This window comes from Thermobia domestica, chromosome 8, assembly GCF_964235325.1.
Source record: "Thermobia domestica chromosome 8, izTheDome1.hap1.1, whole genome shotgun sequence".
Taxonomy (NCBI): Eukaryota; Metazoa; Arthropoda; class Insecta; order Zygentoma; family Lepismatidae; genus Thermobia; species Thermobia domestica.
In genome coordinates this window covers 96,138,331-96,159,078 of record NC_137461.1, presented here as the reverse complement: position 1 = coordinate 96,159,078, position 20,748 = coordinate 96,138,331, and the positions used below count along the sequence as shown (strand labels likewise).

Below are 20,748 nucleotides of genomic sequence, written 5' to 3'. Positions count from 1 at the left end.
CGTGAAATTATCTGTTTGTGCACACATAATCACTTCAGAGGCCTGAGAAGCAATAAGAATTTCATTATTAATATGAAAATTTGTATTTGTACATACAGAGATATGTTTTTCTAAACTACGGTTTCATTTTTCTACCTAGTACCTACACTCCTTCTGGATCGGAATACGACATTTTCAGCAGCTCGTAAATTCTCTCTGTATATATATATATATATATATATATATATATATATATATATATATATATAGAGAGAGAGAGAGAGAGAGAGAGAGAGAGAGAGATGTAGCATATAGTACTAGATGAATGTGTTACTTGTAGCATACGCGAAAGTAATTCAATTTATGTTTAGGCTTCAAAAGTTTCATTGAAAAATATTTCATGTGCAGATGTTACTTATTTGTTAGTTACAAATTTTACTTGAAATAAGTAATTTATAAACATATAGGTCTAATATAAAAACAGCAAGAAAATAAACAATGTAATGTAAAATAAGTCAAACGTAATAAATATGTCATTTTTGGTATGGCAAATAGCCGCCCCCCCGAAAATATATCTGCCCCTCCTTTGCCCCCCTAAGAACTTAAAGCTGGCGTCGTCACTGTTCTACACTTTATTAAAAAAACTGTTCATGCATTATAAGTGATGCTATTGTGATTCATTATAATTTTAATTAATATAAAATTAGTAAATATATTGAGATAGATCTGACAAGAAGTATCTGAATTAGTTCATAACAATGGACAACTTTAATCGAAATGTGATTTGTGCCAAATCACTCCGCTGGCAATATGTTTGTAAGGTGCGCTTGAGCGTGGTATTTCATTCAATTCAAATGTATCTATTTCGTCTCCCTTAGCCTGAAGGGCATAATTGTGGGACGTTAAACTCAAAGTTTTTTTCAAATGTATCTATTGTTTATGTAATTATTTAGTCACATAATCTACTGTAAAGGCTTTTTTTTAGCAAGTATATTTCACATGACATTAACTATTTTTCAGTATTTACTCAAACGTAGGAAATGATTTCAAAGCTCTTTCACTACTTTCAGTATTTGTGTTCTTTATTGCAAAATGTTTTGAAGTACATTAAAGTCAGCTGTGCACGAACACATAGGAAAGGAGCTCCAGATAAACAAGTATTCTTCATATCCTAGTAGTTTTTTATACGTCTCTGCTTCACTTATGCTTTTGTCGTCCCAATGCATTACATTTTGAATTTTCTTAATCAACTACTTTTTATTTTCATTGTGAATCTATCCTCGTTTGAAACTATACTCGGGACCAGAATACAGCAAATTATGGATGCGTTAAAATATTAAGTAATACTTTTGATAAAGTGGATAATTTCAAATATCTAGGATCAATATTAACAGAGGAAAATCATATTCACGGAGAAATTAAATGTCGACTAAAAGCAGGGAATTCGTGTTACTATTCGGTTCAAAATCATTTGTCGTCGCGAATTCTGTCGAGGAATTTGAAGCTTAAAATATACAAAACGATAATCGTGCCTGTTGTTTTGTATGGCTGCGAAACATGGTCACTTACTCTGAGGGAACAACATAGACTGAAAGTATTTGAGAACTAGATCCTGAGACGAATATTCGGACCCAAGAAGAACAGAAATGGGGAATGGCGGAAATTTCATAGCGAGAAACTACATAATTTATACGGTTTACTAAACATTCTTAGGATCACCAAATTTAGGAGGCTCGGGTGGGCAGGTCATGTAGCTAGGATGGAAGAAAGTAGAAACGCTTTCAAAGTCTTGACTGGAAGACCAATCGGAAAACGACCATTAGGAAGACTTAGGCGCAGATGGGAGGACAATATTAAGATGGATCTCGCAGAGATTGGAATACAAAGTAGAAACTGAATGCAGTTAGCTAACGATAGAAGTCAATGGAGAGCTTTTGTGAACGCAGCATTGAACCTCCGGGTTCTATAGGCCATAGAGTTAGTTAGTTAGTTATTGGTGAAACTATATATTTTGCATTTCTTAATACTTCTAGGGAATTTTCTCTTGTAATTTCCCTCCAATTTTGTTTCCGCGATTTTTTTTATAGTCCATCGTTTTAGGCAAAACGAGGATTAGGCCAAACGAGGATCCTTATTTCGCCTAAAATGGCGGACACAAATCTTATCATTTATCTGTCGTGAAAGTGTCAGATAATTGGTTAGGCGAAACGAGGATTAGGCCAAACGTGGCAACACGATCTTTAAATTTCATTTTTTTTTCATGTTTTCGGCAGCTTATGACTTTGAAATAAAGCATTTGTGCATCCAGGTTGGTCTATATTTTTTCTTATCTTGGTGTCAGGAATCTCCTCCCAAACGTTGTCGGTGTTGTTTCGAAACAACCTATATATATATATATACAGGGTGTTTCAAACAGGACTCTCGATAAACAACCGAACTGTGAAGGTTTCTTACAACAGTAATAATGCAACTGACATGGACTAAACAAAGCACACACGAAGTACCTTAGGTTTGATGACGTATTTCGAACGTATAGGAACAGAGTTACAAGAAATTGATAAAGTTGACTTTTCTTAAAGAATTTTATTTCGAAGAGGCGTTTAGATAATTATCACATCAAATTACGTACATGATTTTCAATAGACATAAAGATCATAAAGCCGTTTACTACAATTTTATATCTCAAACCGTTGCGGAGATAGAGAAAACATTAGAAAAAGTTACGATTCTGCTTAAAATATCATATTCAAGAGAAATGTTTTAAATAATTCTTGCTTTCGTTTGCTTTTACAGTATTAGAACAATAATTTTATGGTAAACGTAAATTACAAGAAGTCACCTAAATTATATTATTTTAAGCAGGGATACAAACTTTACCAGTGTTTGACACATTTCCGGAAAGGATTGAAATATCAAATTTCTGTAAGCGCCGTTCTGGCCTTTAAATCTGTCAGAGACCTATAATCTATGCCATTGGATATTGTATGTAAGCATAGGATCCTTAGTAATCATACTATTCGTATTACAATCCAACACAACAGAAAGAAACCTGTTCGTAGGGAACAATCGTTGTTATTTAACATCAATCTAGTTTTTATTACTCTTGATTGTTAGTTAACTACATTGTTAAAGCTTATTTGCCAACATTTCATAGTAATTTTAGTGAAAAGTTTAACAGTGCATTTTCCATAAAATTTGGGTTGAGAGTCCGAGTATTCATATGCCATTTAAATACATACTGTACAGGCGAGATCCCGAACACGTAATCGCTAAATGCAGAGTATTAAAAAATTCGACATTGCTATGCCAACTATGGAGTTTTAGTTATACAGTACAACTGCGTTTATCCGGGCTAACTGGGGCCGAAGGCAATCGGAAAAATAAAAAATCTGAATAATCCGGGTAATATGAGTAATAAGCAAAACACATTCCTAAATAAGCAGCCTCTCTGTTTATTACGATAACTTTTCACATAATTTAACATAGAAGGGATCCATTGTCTTCTGTTTCAAACACGTGTGGCATTTGAATGAAGCACGGGAACGCAAAAGCTTTATCATTAATTGTTCAGCTGGAGTGGTGTCGCATTGACGTTCCAAGTACGCCATAATGTTTGTCAATTGGTGCCCAACATCTCCATGTGTCGACAGCTGTTTTCTGAAATCTCTATAAATTTGACCGGATTATCCAGAGATCCGGATCAACGAAGGCCGGATAAACGGTGTTATACTCTAGTTTAAATAAAAGATTTTAAGTCTTACTTCTAGAGTATTATTTAAATCCGGCAGTGTTCGAAACTAAATACATGGAAGTGCGTCGGGACCGGAATACAGCAAATTATGGATGCGTTAAAATATTAACTAATACTTATGATAAAGTGGATAGTTTCAAATATCTAGGATCAATATTAAGAGAGTAAAATCATATTCAAGAAGAAATTAAATGTCGACTAAAAGCAGGGAATTCGTGTTACTATTCGGTTCAAAATCTCTTGTCGTCGCGAATTCTGTCGAGGAATTTGAAGCTTAAAATATACAAAACGATAATCATGCCTGTTGTTCTGTATGGTTGCGAAACATGGTCACTTACTCTGAGGGAAGAACATAGACTGAGAGTATTTGAGAACAAGATCCTGAGACGAATATTCGGACCCAAGAGGAACGGGAATGGGGAATGGCGGAAACTTCATAACGAGGAACTACATAATTTATATGGTTTACCCAACATTCTTAGGGTCGTCAAGTCTAGGAGGCTTAGGTAAGCGGGTCATGTAGCTAGAATGGAAGAAAGTAGAAACGCTTTCAAAGTCTTGACTGGAAGACCAATCGGAAAACGACCATTAGGAAGACCTAGGCGCAGATGGAAGGACAATATTAAGATGGATTTCGCAGAGATTGGAATACAAAGTGGAAACTGGGTGCAGTTAGCTAAGGATAGAAGTCAGTGGAGAGCTTTTGTGAACGCGGCATTGAACCTGCAGGCTCCATAGACTATAGAGTTAGTTAGTTAGATAGTTAGTTAGTTAGTTAGTTAGTGTTCGAAAGTAGGGATTTAAATACCAGTTTGAAGGGTTCAGCTGTTAAGTGTTAAAATATCTTTATGAGACCATGAAAACGTTTTACATTACAAATCAATAATAAGACAGAAAGATGTTCAGAGTTTGTTATATACACTTTATTGCGTTTTTAAATGTAACAATTAAGCCAAAATAATCTCTTTACTATGTTTCAGAGCCCCGATCATTTCCTTTACTGGGAAACATGCTCTACTTTCTACTTTACTGGTTACGATTCCGTTCATGGAAACTAACATTTACTCACCTAGCAGAAAAGTTTGGCCCAGTCTACACAGTCAACCACTGTGGTTTCATTCAAATCATTGTGTCAGGAAAAGAAGCCGTCAAAGAAATATTGACCAACAAAGCAACTGAGGGTAGGCCAATGCTGCCAATGTATAAGTATGTGTATTCATCCAATGGAGGTAAGATTTCAGCTATATTTGTCTATATCTACAAAATATAGTTAGAAGTAAGACTCTATGTTACAGAGATGTACAAATCCGCGAACTATTTCGCCAATTCACTTACAGGATCGGTACTGTAGTGCTTAAATTTGCCTCTATATCAATACAGAATCTCGAGTTTGTGTGAGTACGGATCCTAAGTGGGTAGTGTGCCATAGCTCAAGTCCAAGTGAATGTGAGCTCCAGTGTGGTTAAAGTGTGCGAGATCAGACTTGTGAGCGTCACATTCAGGATAGTGAGCTGCATTGAGTGTGACTCTGAGCTAACGTAACAGTCATTAAGATTAGTGAACGTGCTCTCCATGGAGGATAGTAAGTCTAAGCGCGATTGAGCAGTCGTTGTAAAATGGCCATTCCTGGATTCCCTTTGATTAAGGAAAAATGAACTAATTATTGAGAATTTGGATGAGAGATATGAGACAACATTGATTGCTGCTGTATAATTACAGCTAAATCCCTAACAGCACAAGATGTGCTAGGCATGTGCCATTTAGGTGCTCTAAATTCATCTCCATTTGATGTATTTGTTGCTTCTTTTTCTAAGCGATTGTAAACTAGCAACAAACGCATCAACTTTATTAGATGGCAACTGTCGCCGATCATTTGAAAGTGAATATGGAAGAACCATAAAATAAAGTAAATATACATTCGTCATTTTGTTATAAAATTACATGGCGAGCAGATTTTATCTGATCCCAAACAGTTATCGTCGAATATACGTCGTTAAAGGAGCACTTTGATTACCTAAATTCAAAACACCTCTACAATTTATCCCTCCGTGGCCAAGTCGGAAGAGCACGAAGCTAGTAATCTATAAGTCCGCGTCCAGCTTGGGGTACACTTTTTTACTTGTTTAAAGTGTTTTTAGACTCACCTTAATGTAAACACATTAAGCATATAGCATTTAACATATTTTGGGGGAGTAATTTTGTGGTTCATTGACGCTTACGGCATGGGGAACATACCTATAACATACTAGGCACGTTTCCCAGGTACATGTCAGGCATGTGCCTAGGGGCAGACACAGACTGTGACTATCACTTGCCATCCATGTGATTTCTCTCTGAGGTACATAAGGCACATACTGGACACATTCCCATGTACCTGAGGGAACATGATAGACATATGCCTGCTATATAATTGTGCTGTTAGGGATTCTTACCATATTGCACTATAAAAATTCAAAAAACATACGAAATGTGATCAAAAAATAAGTGAATAATTTCATTAGAGAATGAAATGAAATCTTTAAGTTTTACATCCCACGATTATGCCTGCTAGGCTAGGATAATGGGAAATGAATGAAATTGTGGAATGAAGAAAGAGGGAGGAAACGGGAAAACCCGAGAAAATCCACACACACGGTTGTCCACCACAAAGCTCATTTGGTGCGAGCTGGGATCGAATCAAGGACCCCATGCACCAGAGATGAACACTCTACCACTGAGCCACAGCGGCCCCAATTTTAGTAGAAACAAAGTAATAAGCTTACATGAAACTTGATTTAATCTCCTTGAAAGTACTGTCCTTAGCTAGCAATGCACTTATCCCAACGTTAAATCCATGATACGAAACATTTCTGGAAGCGGTAACGATACAAAGACTTCTTTCAGAAGGGCTTTCAGTTGCTCTGTCTTGGCCCTCTCAATGCCAGGAATGGTGCCAAAATGTTTTCCTTCAAACGCGGTTTTAATTTTGGGAAAAAACAGAGATTGCATGGTGCTATATCTGGAGAGCACAGTGAATGTGGACGGAGAGAATATTTTTGCGTTCAAGAACTCGCGAATTAAGGTGTGGCACGGCAGGTTTTCGTGGTGAAGAAGGAAGCAATTTGCCCATTTAATCGGTGGTTAAAATGCTTTTCAAGGACTCATACCAGATGTTCAGTTCTTCAGAAAGCTCTCAAATAGTCATTCGCCTGTTTGAACAAATTTGTGCCACTTTTTGCATGTTTTCATCTGTTTTTGACGTTGAAGGACGTCTCGATCGTTGCTCGTTTTCAACCGATTCCTCGCTCACATCATTGTAAACAGTGTTCAATGCCCTCGCTTCATCGTCATACACTGATTTTTACATTTTGTGACCCTCTTTGGCACTTCCTTTGCAGTTTAAAACAAAACTTAATGTTGGTGCACGACAGACACTCTTAACAAGCACTGTTGCCAACTCGCCAGTTTGAAATGTCGCTAGTTTAGTACTCTAAAGTCGCTAGAAGTCGCTAAACGCATCCTGCCAAGTCGCTATACAATTTTACAAAGGAATTAAAATAATTTAAATATTTTTCATATACAATGGAAGACTCGAGTATTTTTCTTTTTTAAAAAAATGGTCATCTTGACAAAAAATACTGCACTATGCGCTTTGAAGAATATAGCATTGAAAGTTTGCAAATACTTAAAATTATGGATCACTTTTCCCCATTCCCTCTTATTGAGTACGATTATCTTTTTTTGGGGGGGGAATTCATGTTGCTTTCGTATTGGAACACTTCACCGAACTCACCCCACGAAATTTCTGTATAATTTATATTAAGAACAACCATAGTTAAATTAATATATAAATCACACGCACTACACTGAACCAAAAAAGCACAATGTTCTCTAGCGTCACTTTCACTGTACGCACTGTGCAATGCAAAAGGTTACCAGCTATTACGCAACTAGTTAGATACGGGAAATTCCCGGATTTCCGAACCGCAGTGAAGAAGGGCATAATCCTCATAGCAGCGATGAATCCAACGAAGTAGGTCGCTCATAGCAGTAGTGCAACGGAGTGTGTAAAAGTAATTATTAGTATCACGAATTGCAAAATTTTGGATACTTTAATATAAATATAGAACAAAATATTTGAATTTCTAAATGTCGCTAGATTTGTCGCTAGGCGCTAAATAAAAATTTTTGTCGTTAGACACTTCCAAAAGTCGTTAGTTCTAGCGACAAAGTCGCTAAATTGGCAACACTGTTAACAAGTACTCATTCTTCTACAGTACCTCTGAAAGCCAGCTAACATGTCACAGCTCGTTCAAACTCGACACTGACTATACCAAAGGCTTAGGCTACCGGGATTACTAGTTGAAATGGATACAACATCGATAGATGCTGTGCAACGACATATGAGCAATATGTTACTGTTTACACCACGTAAAGGTATTTGATTATTTTTGATAAACCAAACTTCTTATAATTTCATTTTACTAAGTGTTGGCTTAAATATAGCATGTTACCTAAAGTTAAATGAAGAATACTATAAGATGAATTGATATTTCAAAATAGAAAATAGTTAAGTTTGTAGATTTGTAGAGTAGAAACTCATTTATTTCGTTTTAGCATTGTATTCCACGGACACATGAGTGTTTTGCATCCTGAGCTTTATACTATCCTCTAATCTCAACAGCACTGCGAATAGTCTATGAAGCAAGGATACTATCCATAATTACACCCATAGAAATATATAGGAAACCGATTTTTGATTGTACATATCTTTGGATCAACTGGATAGATCACCTCCATTTTTGAACTCTATTCCACCTGATCGAAATTGATGGTGATCTGTCGAGTAGTTCTTAAGATTTTGTTTCTCTCGGATATACAGTGCAAATATATAGAGACTCTTTTAGATAAAACAAACTCTTTAATAAAAAAAATACTAGTGTATATTTAATAATTGAATTATTATTATATTTTAAATAGACGTATTTGAAGATCATCTTATGTGCATTTTGGTATAGCTCTTGTAAGAAACTCAGGTTCATTGCCTTCCGAGAGCAGAAGTGACTAACTCATATGGACCACCTCAAGGGTAAAAGTGGATCTGAAACGGTAGGGAGATGGATAACGTCACGCCGTCCCTCGTGCCTATCTTTGCCCCTTATATTTTTTTTAGAAAGTGGAAGGACGCCATAGATATTTTTGCAAGCGGGGAAACGGCGTCCTCCCGTGTTCCCACTCACTTTTACCCCTGGCACCACCTGTCATTTTAGTTCAGATTATACGAGGAGAAAATCGGATAGCCCTCGAATATTTTCACCTATTAAACTGCTACTTATTAGCACAACGCAAAATTCTTCCAAAGTGATTCTTAGATGTTTATTTGGAATATGAACTTTATTGACAAAACACTAGTCGAAACAAATGTATAAATGAAGAAAGAAAAAAATGAAAGTTAACAGCGCTAAATTCTAGGTATTACAAATTTTCGCGGATACTACCTGACATTTTATGTTTGGAAAATTTTCATGTTCTAAAATAATAAGGTACAGTATGAATACACATCCGTGAAGCATAAAATCACATTTGTAATGGATATCTGTTGGTTCCATATGGGTGCAGTTTTCATGGGCCCAACGTTGGTAGGATTCACAATGCACCAGCTTTCTTTGAATGTTTCCCTACAAATTATGCGTATAATAGTGCTTTCGTGTTTGGCTCGGCATATTTCCTCTTTTCCTTTGTCACACGCAAGCTGTTGATGGGTCATTAACTTAGTACATCCTTTCCGAATGGTTCTTGTGTTTAAGTCACTTTTCTTTGAAACCTTTTCCAATATTTCACTCATTTCTGTTCTTTGTCTTCTTGACGCCAAATGTCTCTTGCGATTTTCTGGAAATGATGATAACGTTCCAGTAATAGAAAGCATTTTCTAGTTTATGTTTGAGGAGGAGATTCAAATTTCTTCTTGGTTCACTGCCGTTGGACTCAGCTGTATCGATACGGACTGCTCAAAAACTCTTCAAGGACTTAAAACTTGCTTGCAATATGGCATATATAAACAGCATTTTTAGATGGATTGCTACAACCATCAACAAATTTGAAACTGTTGGGCTTCCTCATATATATATGAAGATGTAGGAAAGAAACTGGCTGATGTTGGAGGAGATGTAGGAGATACAGTTCGAAGAAAATTTGACGCAGTAACTGAAAAGAACCCAGGTTGCAACAGCTTATTGACAGTGAGCCGCAGTCTCAGTGGTGAAACAGTTAGCCCTCCTAATGATATTTCTTCCAACCTCATTCAACTCCTGAAGTATTCTCCGGTTACTTCTTGCGATGTACAGAGAAGTTTCTCTGTGTACAAGAACATATTGTATGATCAGTGACAAATATTTACTTCTGAACATTTGGAAATGTACATTGTAACATATTGTAAGTTAAATAATTGAACTATTTAAACAGTGTCTGCACCAAGATTAAAGGTTAGCTTAAATTTGTGATTGTGCTTTTTTATTGGAAAAGAAATATAGACAACGAACATTTACATCTGGACACTTTGAAATATACCTGGGGGTGACATATTGTAAATTAAATAACTAAATATACTCAAACTGTGGTTAATATCTGAATGTACATTACAGAAAATCAAAAACGCTTAATGTAAGCATTCTAATATTATAACTTGAATTTTTGTAAGTCTGTTTGTGAGGAAAGAAATTTAATAGAAACTAAGAATTAATGTTAAACATTTACAAAAATCTAAATTTAGTAATACAAAAGGTATGTACTAAAAAATTAATGATCGAGATTCTAGTTTCTCGTTGTACTGATAATAGCACGCTCTTGTTATGTATCAAGTAACTAAATTTTCTCGTCTTTACCTTTCACTGTTTTATTAAATCTAATCACAACTCATTTGGACATTATATAATGCACATTTAATGAAACGGTTTTCAATGTCTCTTTAGGAATAATCTTCATCAGTGGAGACATCTGGTGGAAACACAGAAGATTATCCTCAAAATTATTAAAACAATTTGGTTTTGGACAGAACAGTATGGAGTCAATAATTGCCCACGAGTGTGCCAATCTTGTTCAAAGTTTACAACAGAAGCAAGTGAAACAAGGTTATGCTGGCGTTGCAATGGAACACGTTTTCCATCCACCTGTACTAAATTCTCTGTGGAATATGATCGCAGGACACACATTTCCTTACGAAGATCCTGTCTTGTTAAAAACTTTTCAAATACTTGAAGAATGTGAACGCAAAATGGTAGAAGCAGGAATGCTATTAAATTTTCTACCATTTCTACGTTTTGTTGCTCCAAATTTTACAGGATACAACACTCAACTCAGAGCACGTGCAATTTCTGGAGAATATATACAAGTAAGATATGTAACATTGAAATAAAATTAGTTTTTAATTCATTTAGATTAGAAACTATAAAAAACATTTGAAAAAATCGGTGTTATTTTCCGTATTTCCAAAATTAACTGTAAGATATACAGTAAAATACCTCTATTACGAAATTTTAAGACTTCCTAAATTAATTTGTTATAATGATTTTGTTATATTTAATTTATCGCTCTCCATTTTTTCTTTTCCTTCTTTCTTCACTTCCAGAACTAATTTGCATTTTCCTCTTAAAGAATACTAATGCCGTTTCTTTTTATACATATTACAAGAAAGTAATAGAGCGTATACGAGAGTATACGGCGAAGACTAATTTAATGTATTTTATAGGTTTGGGTGCAAAACCTCGCAGCCAGAATCTCGCGGCGGAAACTTCGCAGACCAAAACCTCGCGGCCCAAAATCTCGCCTGACCGAAACCTCGCCGGCACCGCCAAAAAACTCACGGGACAAAATCTCGCCACGCCAAAACCTCGCATAGCCAAAATTTCGCAGGTGAAAATCTCGCCAGGCTAATATCTCGCGTGACTAAAACATCCCCGCCGAAAATCTCGCGTCCCAAAATCTCACCAGGCTAATATCTCGCAGTCCTAAATCTCGCGACACAGAATCTCGCCTGTTTAAACTACAAGGGATGTAATCTCGTCTAGAAAAGAACTGTCGTCAGTATAAAATCTCGTCACAACGATTACAATGATTTCTTCGATGTAGAATGTTCTATATACTCTTATATGTATATATTTAGTAATAACGCATAATTGCGTTAAATTAATGACGAGAAAAATTTCTAACATGTCCTTTGGAAATTTATATATAAAGGAAAACATAAATCCATTGACTCGCTCACTGATTCACTTATAAACAGATCTATGAAAATATTAGTAGGAGAATCTTGAAATTTTGTATAAATATTTCTCTTGCACTCGAAAGTGGTAAGACAATGTTTTGTGTAATTTTTAGGTATTTGCCAGGTCTCCGAAATTAAACGCAAACTTTGAAATTTCGTATAAATGTTCTTGTATCGTAGAATAAGATGACGTTTGGCGAAATGTATGCCCTAAGGAAAGATTGGAGTGGGTTTGATTTTTTTCTTTTTTCATTCACCTAATCTCCGAAAATTTATGCGTAAATCTTTTTATAGATGTTCTCCTTGCAACGTAAGTTCCAAGGTGTCCCGACAAAACGTACCAGCGACAAAACGTACCACTTGAATTTTCGCGACAAAACGTACCACTTTTGATGACCTGTCATAAATGACAACCTGTCATGGATTAATTAAAGCATTTCTGATATGTATTCCACGACAAAACGTACCACTTATATAAATTACAACCTGTCATGGACTAATTAAAACATTTCAGATATTTAATCCGCGACAAAACGTACCACTTCAAGGAAAAAGTTGACCTTGAGTGAGTGCAGGCTGGAAAGGAATAAAACCCCGTGTACACCATAAAAGATCTTGTACAGCGGGGGACACTTCTAAATGGTACAGCCATATGGAGATTTACGGCTAAGGTGTACCATTTAGAAGTGTCCCCCGCTGTACAAGATCTTGTAGCTGTCATAAAAAAAAAAATCTTGAAACCCTACCATATTTCCCCGTGTACACACAGTCTTGAAAGGGTCATAAAACATTTTTTCCATCTTGCAAGAAGTTCAACAGTGTCCAACTTTTTGGGCCGTCTTGCTTGCTACCTGCTATCGCCCTCCCGCTGACATAAAAGAAAATCCAGTTGCGCCGCTTCCGAAACAACGGTTTCTTTTGGGCTGGAGGGGGAAGAGCCAAAATACACATTTTTACGACTGCCAGGGAAAACAAGTGTCTCTTCTTTTGTTAACAGCTTGGTTCCATGAATGTAGGCATCGAAATAATTTAGCTTCCTCACAGATATCAAAATAGCATACTGAATTCAGGATGGTACTGCAAGCTAAATTCTGTAATCATAGCAGCTTTAATCGAAGTTATTATCTTTCACAATTACTAATTTTCATAATAATAATAATAATAATAATAATAATAATAATAATAATAATAATGTTTTTTCCGATAAACTGATTGTCACCAAATAATATTATATATATATATATATATATATATATATATATATATGATGGATTGAATGGAAATTTGAACCGATGTACATAGTTTTCAGGGTTGTACTTGAGCAGAAATCCTTAGGTTTTGCAATTATTCTAATTATGCCTATATTTTGATTGTAGATAGAAACTGCGGTGGCTCAGTGGTAGAGCGTTCACCTCCGTTTCTTGGGGTATCTGGTTCGATCCCAGCTCGCGCCGTGTGGACTTTGTGGTGGACAAACACCATGCTCCTGGGTTTTCTCGGGGTTCTCCCGTTTCCTCCCACTTTTTTCATTCCACTATTTCATTCATATCTCATCACCGTCTCCTTTAGAATAACCGGCATAACCGTGGGACGTAAAACTTAAAGATTTCATTTCATTTTTTCGCAATAATTCTGTAAGAAGAATAACTCTTTCTTTTAGTTTTATCATAAATTTTAGATGTTATTCTACTTGTTCTTCTTGGAAAAATAACTAGATACTATTCTCTTATTAGCAGCGTTATTCACATCTATATCAGTAAAAATGAATGTGATTAAAGAGAAAGAAAAAAAGAAAGATAGCTAACTGCATATAAATTGAAAATTGACTGACTCAGTTGCAAGTAAACCGTTTAACATTATAGCTGAAACAAAGATAAAACAAACTTACTTCGGTCTAGTATCAAGTCATTTCAATTGTATTGTTTTCCAGTAGTTCACCTCCAACATGCTAAAGCTCGCAGTCAGGGGCGGTTTTAGGATTTTAATTTTGGGTAGGTCCGCTCCTCGCGTATGGATACATATGCACATTCGATTGATTAATGACAATAGGAAATTACTTTTACAGTAGTTGTTGATGCTGTTTATTAAATAATTATTTACCATTAATAGAAAAAGTGAAAATATATTTACTTTTTACTATATCTTTTAGTGTTTATATATTTTCAGTTTTATATATTTTTGGGTAGCCCCGTGTCTACCCGCTAAAACCGCCACTGCTCGCAGTACGTAAAAGGTTCCACAGTTCACAGCCTCAAGACATGTTTGGCCATATATTAAGCAAACAATGCAAAAGGATGCGTAAGACGGCCCTGATCCCCCATTATCTGACCCTATGATTTGATTGAAGCTACAAAAAAACATACAAGTATTTTGATATTGATATTGATATTTTGTATTGTTGCTATTTACATTGACAATATAAATATGAAAATCAAAGTATATATGATACTATTGCATATAGTATAGAATTATGTGTACACTGAGAAAAATCCGTTATTCGGACAGCGGTATGTTGTACAAATATATGGAATCCTTACGATTAGTACGGAAATCTGTACGAAGCATACGTTATCCATATACTACATAGTTACTGCCTTTTTCTCATTTAGACATTATATCATGTCGCTGCAGGGTGTCTGACATCTAACAAACTTCCGTATACTACACATGTATACGTATATTATATACGTCAGCTATATATTTCATACATCCATCTGTATGTGAGATTCTGACCGCCTATGGACAGTTGTTTCTTTCATCATGAGTGACGTCATTGAACAAAGAACAACTTTCGTCAGTCATTCGTAAGTAGTTGAAATAAGAATGACTGTCATTGATCCTCAACTCTGGTAAAAGAGTGGAGTGAATACCATGGCCATAACGACGTCTTATCCAATCCCTCACCCATAGTCGCTTCCTACCATTCCTAGCAGCAGCATAATTACATGCTACAAGTACGGTAGGTATAAGAACAAAAAAAAAAAAAAAAAAAAAAAAAAAAAAAAAAAAAAAATTGCTCTTCCACTCCAAGTGTACTAGCAGCGTGCTCCATGTTACACGTACAATAAACTGCACTGTACTGAAACTGGGAATTGAAGAAACAAAGACCCTACGCGGTAGGAAAGAAGCATGGAAACATCCTTTCTTTTCCTTCGGGACAGATGGCCTAAATCTACACAAAGGTTGCTCTTTTATATATTCCGATGCACATTTCTGAGGATCCATTTCGCTACAGATGAAAGAAAGTATGCAGACATGAATGAGTGAAAAAAATTGTTCGCGCCAAAAGAAAAAGGCCAAGGATACAAAATCTTGACACTGACTTCACAAACAATAAAATATAAATATACAGCAATTAATAGGGTCTATAAATAAAATGAAAGCTATATGCACAAACACATCATTTTGATCACTCGTGAAGTTAATGATGTGATAAATTAACAACTTACGTCAGGAATTTTATGACACTTTTGGTTTCCTCTTGCGAGAGACGTGGCCATATGAATATGTGTGTCAAAAGAATATAATTTCTGCTGTCATCGAAATAGCATATTGAATTCATCACGGTACTTCAAGCTAAATTCTGTAATCACAATAAATTTTAATCGAAGTTATCATTTCTCATAAGTCATTGTTCAACATTCATCAAAATAGGAAATAAGTAGCAAATAGGAAGTTCAGCTGATAGTATTTCAAAACTAATAATAATAATAATAATAATAATAATAATAATAATAATAATAATAATAATAATAATAATAATAATAATAATAATAATAATAATAATAATAATAATGGGCTTCTAAGAATGGAGTCAACAGATTTTGGTGAATTGGCCTCCGAACCTATATGGTCAATAATAATAGTAATAATATAATAGTTGTAGTAGTAGTAGTTCATATTTCTAAAGCTTATATTTCATCTACAAGTGTTTTTCTTATTAGGTATATTGTACGTATAACGAATAACCTATCTCCTTTTGCTTTCCTGGCGGGAATTGACCCCTTTTCATTTTCTGTTGCGAATTATCCGTGACCCGGTTATATATATATATTGCCCACTAGCCCGGTCAATGAAGGGAAAATGTCAGAACAAATTTGTAGCAAGATGAATTATCTACCAATCGTTAGCACACATGTAAAGGTATAATTTCTCAAAATTCTCCTAAATTCTCCCCGATGCTTATCCCGCTATTCCCCTAAACCCCCCTGAGAAGCGTTTATGGCATCACTCATATCTTCGTTACTATATACCCTAGCGCGTTCACTCTTTTTCCCCCCTAAGATTACGTAGTACAAATACGATTCAGTACAATTTATAGCTGGAAGTAACTGGTTAGGGGATATTTGTAAAAATCGAGACCCCCTCCCTCTGGAAGCGTTTACGGTATCACTCATATTTTCGTTATCGTACAGTCTGGCTTGTTTGTTCGTTTTTCATTTTATTTCTAAGACTACTTCTACAAAGAAGGTTCACTAAGATTTTTAACAGGGAGTAACGGTTTGGGAGATATTTGTAAGATGAATCGTGAAACACGGGCCAACAGAGCTGGCATGGCGTAACAACTGACTCGTTATCCCATCCCCCTTCTCTGATATTACACTTGTCTCACTTTTAGATGTGATTTAATTAATGGATAGAATAGAAACCCGCGCGTTAAAGACGTCATTATTTGTTTGAGGGAAGAAGCCGAGAGATCACACTGTGCATTTTTGAGGTCAGAGTTAAACATTCGAAGCTCCAAGAGGAAGAAGAAGTACATAAAGTATGATGAACGCCTTGAAAGAACAGTGAAGCGCCACTATGAAGAAAATGGTAGTCTAAGATCTTGCTTACATACAGAAACTGGCAATAGCTTACATACAGGCAATAGCTTACATACAGAAACTGAAATAAACTACAAGAATCTTCTAAAATGACAAGAGACCAAAATATTCTTGCTGCTGATGTAAATAAAATGAAAAGCAAAAATATAAAATACGTACCAAAAAAAAGAAAAAGGAAAAAATGTTGACGATAGCTTAACCACAGCTGATTTTAAACAAGCCAAAATAGTTATATTTATACATTATATAGTTATTTTGCCAGTCCAAAGCCTGGATAAAGTGTGATGGAAATCAGCAAATATTCTAATATTGCATATGCAAGATTCTTGCTGGTCTTGGTCTGGTGATAATCTTGCAGGTATGGTCTTCGCGTTGCGAGAATCTTGCAGGCATGGTCTTGGTCTTGCATCGGTACTTTTCTCACAACCAATCTGTTCAATTTTTAACCTTATTTTATCTGGTATATATATATACTTATATACTGTCCTATCAAGTGGTACGTTTTGTCGCCTGTCATTATTTGATGGCTGATTGGAAGACTCTTCGCAAGTAGCCCTCCAGGCAAGTGGTACGTTTTGTCGCTTGTCATTATTTAAAGTGTTTTTAGAAAACCCTTCACAAGCAGCCCTCAGGGTAAGTGGTACGTTTTGTCGGTGGTACGTTTTGTCGCTAGTACGTTTTGTCGCGTATTCAAGTTCCAAATACGACTGCGTTTCACAAAATACTGGTCAGAATGGTGGGAGGGGATGATGCTTGAATATATATATATATATATATATATATATATATATATATATATATATATATATATATATATATATATATATATATATATATATATATATATATATATATATATATATATATATATATATATATATATATATATATATATATATATATATATATATATATATATATATATATATATATATTTGTCATTCCCTAGATCTCCAACCAATCGGAAAGAGAAGGGGTTATGTCATTCTTCATTTCTGACCGACTTCAAATCCAAGAATTGGAGACTGAGTGTTTATTTTACGCGTATATGTCCATGCATTTTAAACCCGTCAATATTTTTACGTTTCTAATCTCTAAAGTAAACATATTACTTCATACTATTATTATTATTATTATTATTATTATTATTATTATTATTATTATTATTATTATTATTATTATTATTATTATTATTAGTGGTAGTAGTAGTAGTAGTATCGAGTTGATTAAACAACTGAAATTTGACATCCTTTCTTCAGCAGCAAAAGCTATCTTGAGGCACAGAAAAACAACTAACCAGAAGTATTCCTACCGGGAACTGAACCTGATATCACACACACAGAAAGCATGCACGTTATCTATTTGGCAGTGTAGGCAGGACCACTGCAACAATTAATGCTAATTATACTAACGAAACTGTAACGTTACGTTGTAAGATCACTATAACATTAGGACAGCACTGGAGAATGGTCTGATGCTGTTACAAAACTGAGAGATTACAGCAAACCCGACTTGAGATATTATCATTCCCTGTGAAATAATTTTCTTCCAGCGGGACAATTCACATGCGTATAGTCTTTAGTAGTATCATCAAAAGGATATCGCAATCTTTTCGACCTTAAAGGAGAAGGTGGCTCAGCACCAGTGTGGTAAAATTAAGCGGTCTGAAGGATTAGACTGGTGACCGTCAGGTGAAATCCATGGGGGTTCGAGTCATTGTGAAAAGCATGGACGTTTTTGATTGTTCTCAAAGTTTCTGTGTTCTTTCTTGCGTACTGGATGAAGTCTAATCGTGAATAAGATGACTATGGGGTAAGATGACTAACTACCCCGGTAAGGATTAATTAAAAGCAAGTGGTGGAGCGCTCACCTCTGATGCTGAGAACTCCTGGTTCGATCTCAGGTCAAAATGAGTTTGTGTTACTCAACGTCGTTTCCTTGTCCTCATCACTACACATAATGTGCATGTCTTTAGTGCATGATGTCCCAGAATCGATTCCTAGTGGAAGAGGCTTGAAATTTGAATTTCATTATGGTGGTTCGAATTACACCTTGAACTGTCTCATACATCCACTGGCCTGAAATGAGTGCAACTCCAACCCATCCAATATCATGTCCGTGAGTTTTGTTGAGGTGTTAGCCTTTCCTCCCAAATTCTCATTCTATCATTTTTTCATATTCATTCACTTTTGTTCATCTTTTAATATCCTTCTTCCTAAAGGGCATAAAGAGTGAGATTTAGAATCAGAATTTTCATTTCATTTTGTTTTCGCTCTTGAGATTCACATAAAAGTTCCACTCCTTCAATTCAAAAATAATTATCACTGTGCAAGAAATGTTAAAACCCGTAATCCACTGTTGTCATTGGTAAAGATGTTACTCTTTTAAAAATGTATTTAGTAGAAAAGAATGTGGTAATATGGGAAGATCTTCTTTCAGCTACATTTCAAACTCCATCACATTAAAGACATGTATTGTTAATGTATATTTTTCTGGGTTTTCTGTGACTGAAATATCTATTTAGAAATAGTACTGAGTAAGGAGAAAATGTATAAAATGAAACATTTCAAAATGGAGGCTCCATAAGGACCGGTAGTAATGTAGGAAAAATGAAAAGTTAGTTTGTAAACACAATTAAATCATATACATAGGGGAGATAAAGTAGAAATAAGTTTCTAAAATATAAAGAGTGGCTGTTTGTTAAATGCCACTGTCATTTGTTGTAAAAAGAACAAGAATGTTAGGGACAGCAATTCTTATTACTATAAAATCATAGATGTTAGTTTTATGATTATGTTCCTTTGAGATTTCTAATTATGTTATTTTTACCTTTAATTACGTTTTCATTTCGAACATTACTTGCATAGGTAACTAATACGAGGGAAACTCTTGTATACCATTACACGCTTTCCCCTCATACCTATTCCGTCTAACAATACAAAACTTGGCACACACATTTCGTATTCCCTATAGTATTTTTCGAGATACATTTGGATTGTGTGCTTTTACCCGGGGCCACTCCAGAGGAGTCTAAAGTTGATGGGAGGGATTTCTGGAGGGAATTTTCCCGACATTCTCCCAATTTACCCCGTTCAAGTACATTATGGGTCCCAATACAAGCACCTCTGGAAAATGTTTTTCGTACTGAAGAGAATGAACTATAAACCATGTCTTTTCAATGAACAGTGTTGATGGAATAGCTATATCACTGCGAGTTACGATTTTCTTTATACTAACAGGGTTAATTGGCCCCAGGGGTTTACTCGGTTGTCCAGGGCATCTAATTTTTTGTGCATTAACATATTTTTGTTCTGCTTATCGAATGCACTAAGATTGATTCGGATGTCCGGATGACAGGTTCATCCATTCCTTGTAAGATAAAAATCAATAACTTCTTCAAAATCACTCGAAATTAAAAATGTGTCATATGTAAGCCCTACTGATATTCTTGATATAAACTCTAAAATTAAAAAAGGGGTTCAATCAACTAATTCCTAAATAACACATGCGAAAGAATTGAATACCTTCCCGATTTGTAGAAACTACCTGTCAGGGGTTTTATTCGCCTCAGATGCAAGCGTAAATATGAGTGGATTTCGTCATTTTCACATATTTGGATGCTTCTATTAATTTCATTTTTCTCCTTATTTGCAATTATTTGCCTGTTTCATATCATCCACATTTCAAGTTTTTTCCCTAAAGATCCTGTTCTAGCTTCTTTTTGCATATGTTTGACATAACCACAACCTACAACGAAAAGTTGTTGTAGTAAAGGAATAATAATTTTGCTAATTCCCATATTACCATTTTGTTTGGATCAACCTTCTTAAATTGGGCCTCAAAACAAATACAATCATAGTTTTCTATACCATTCTGCATCTTAATACATGCAGTACTCTATTTTCCCTGCTTAACAACATAAAGAAAATTGAACCAAAGTCATGCCTTGCAAA

General features: G+C 35.2%; 1 protein-coding gene across 1 annotated transcript in view; it reads left to right on the top strand.

Moving 5' to 3' along the window:
• The window catches only part of LOC145692223 (methyl farnesoate epoxidase-like), a 40,593-nt gene that overhangs the window by 5,420 nt on the left and 14,425 nt on the right, over nucleotides 1-20,748 (top strand). The window contains exons 2-3 of the mRNA XM_081767520.1: nucleotides 4,711-4,959; nucleotides 10,678-11,096. Coding sequence (XP_081623646.1) covers nucleotides 4,711-4,959; nucleotides 10,678-11,096 — 668 coding nt within the window. The remainder of the gene's footprint in view (nucleotides 1-4,710; nucleotides 4,960-10,677; nucleotides 11,097-20,748) is intronic.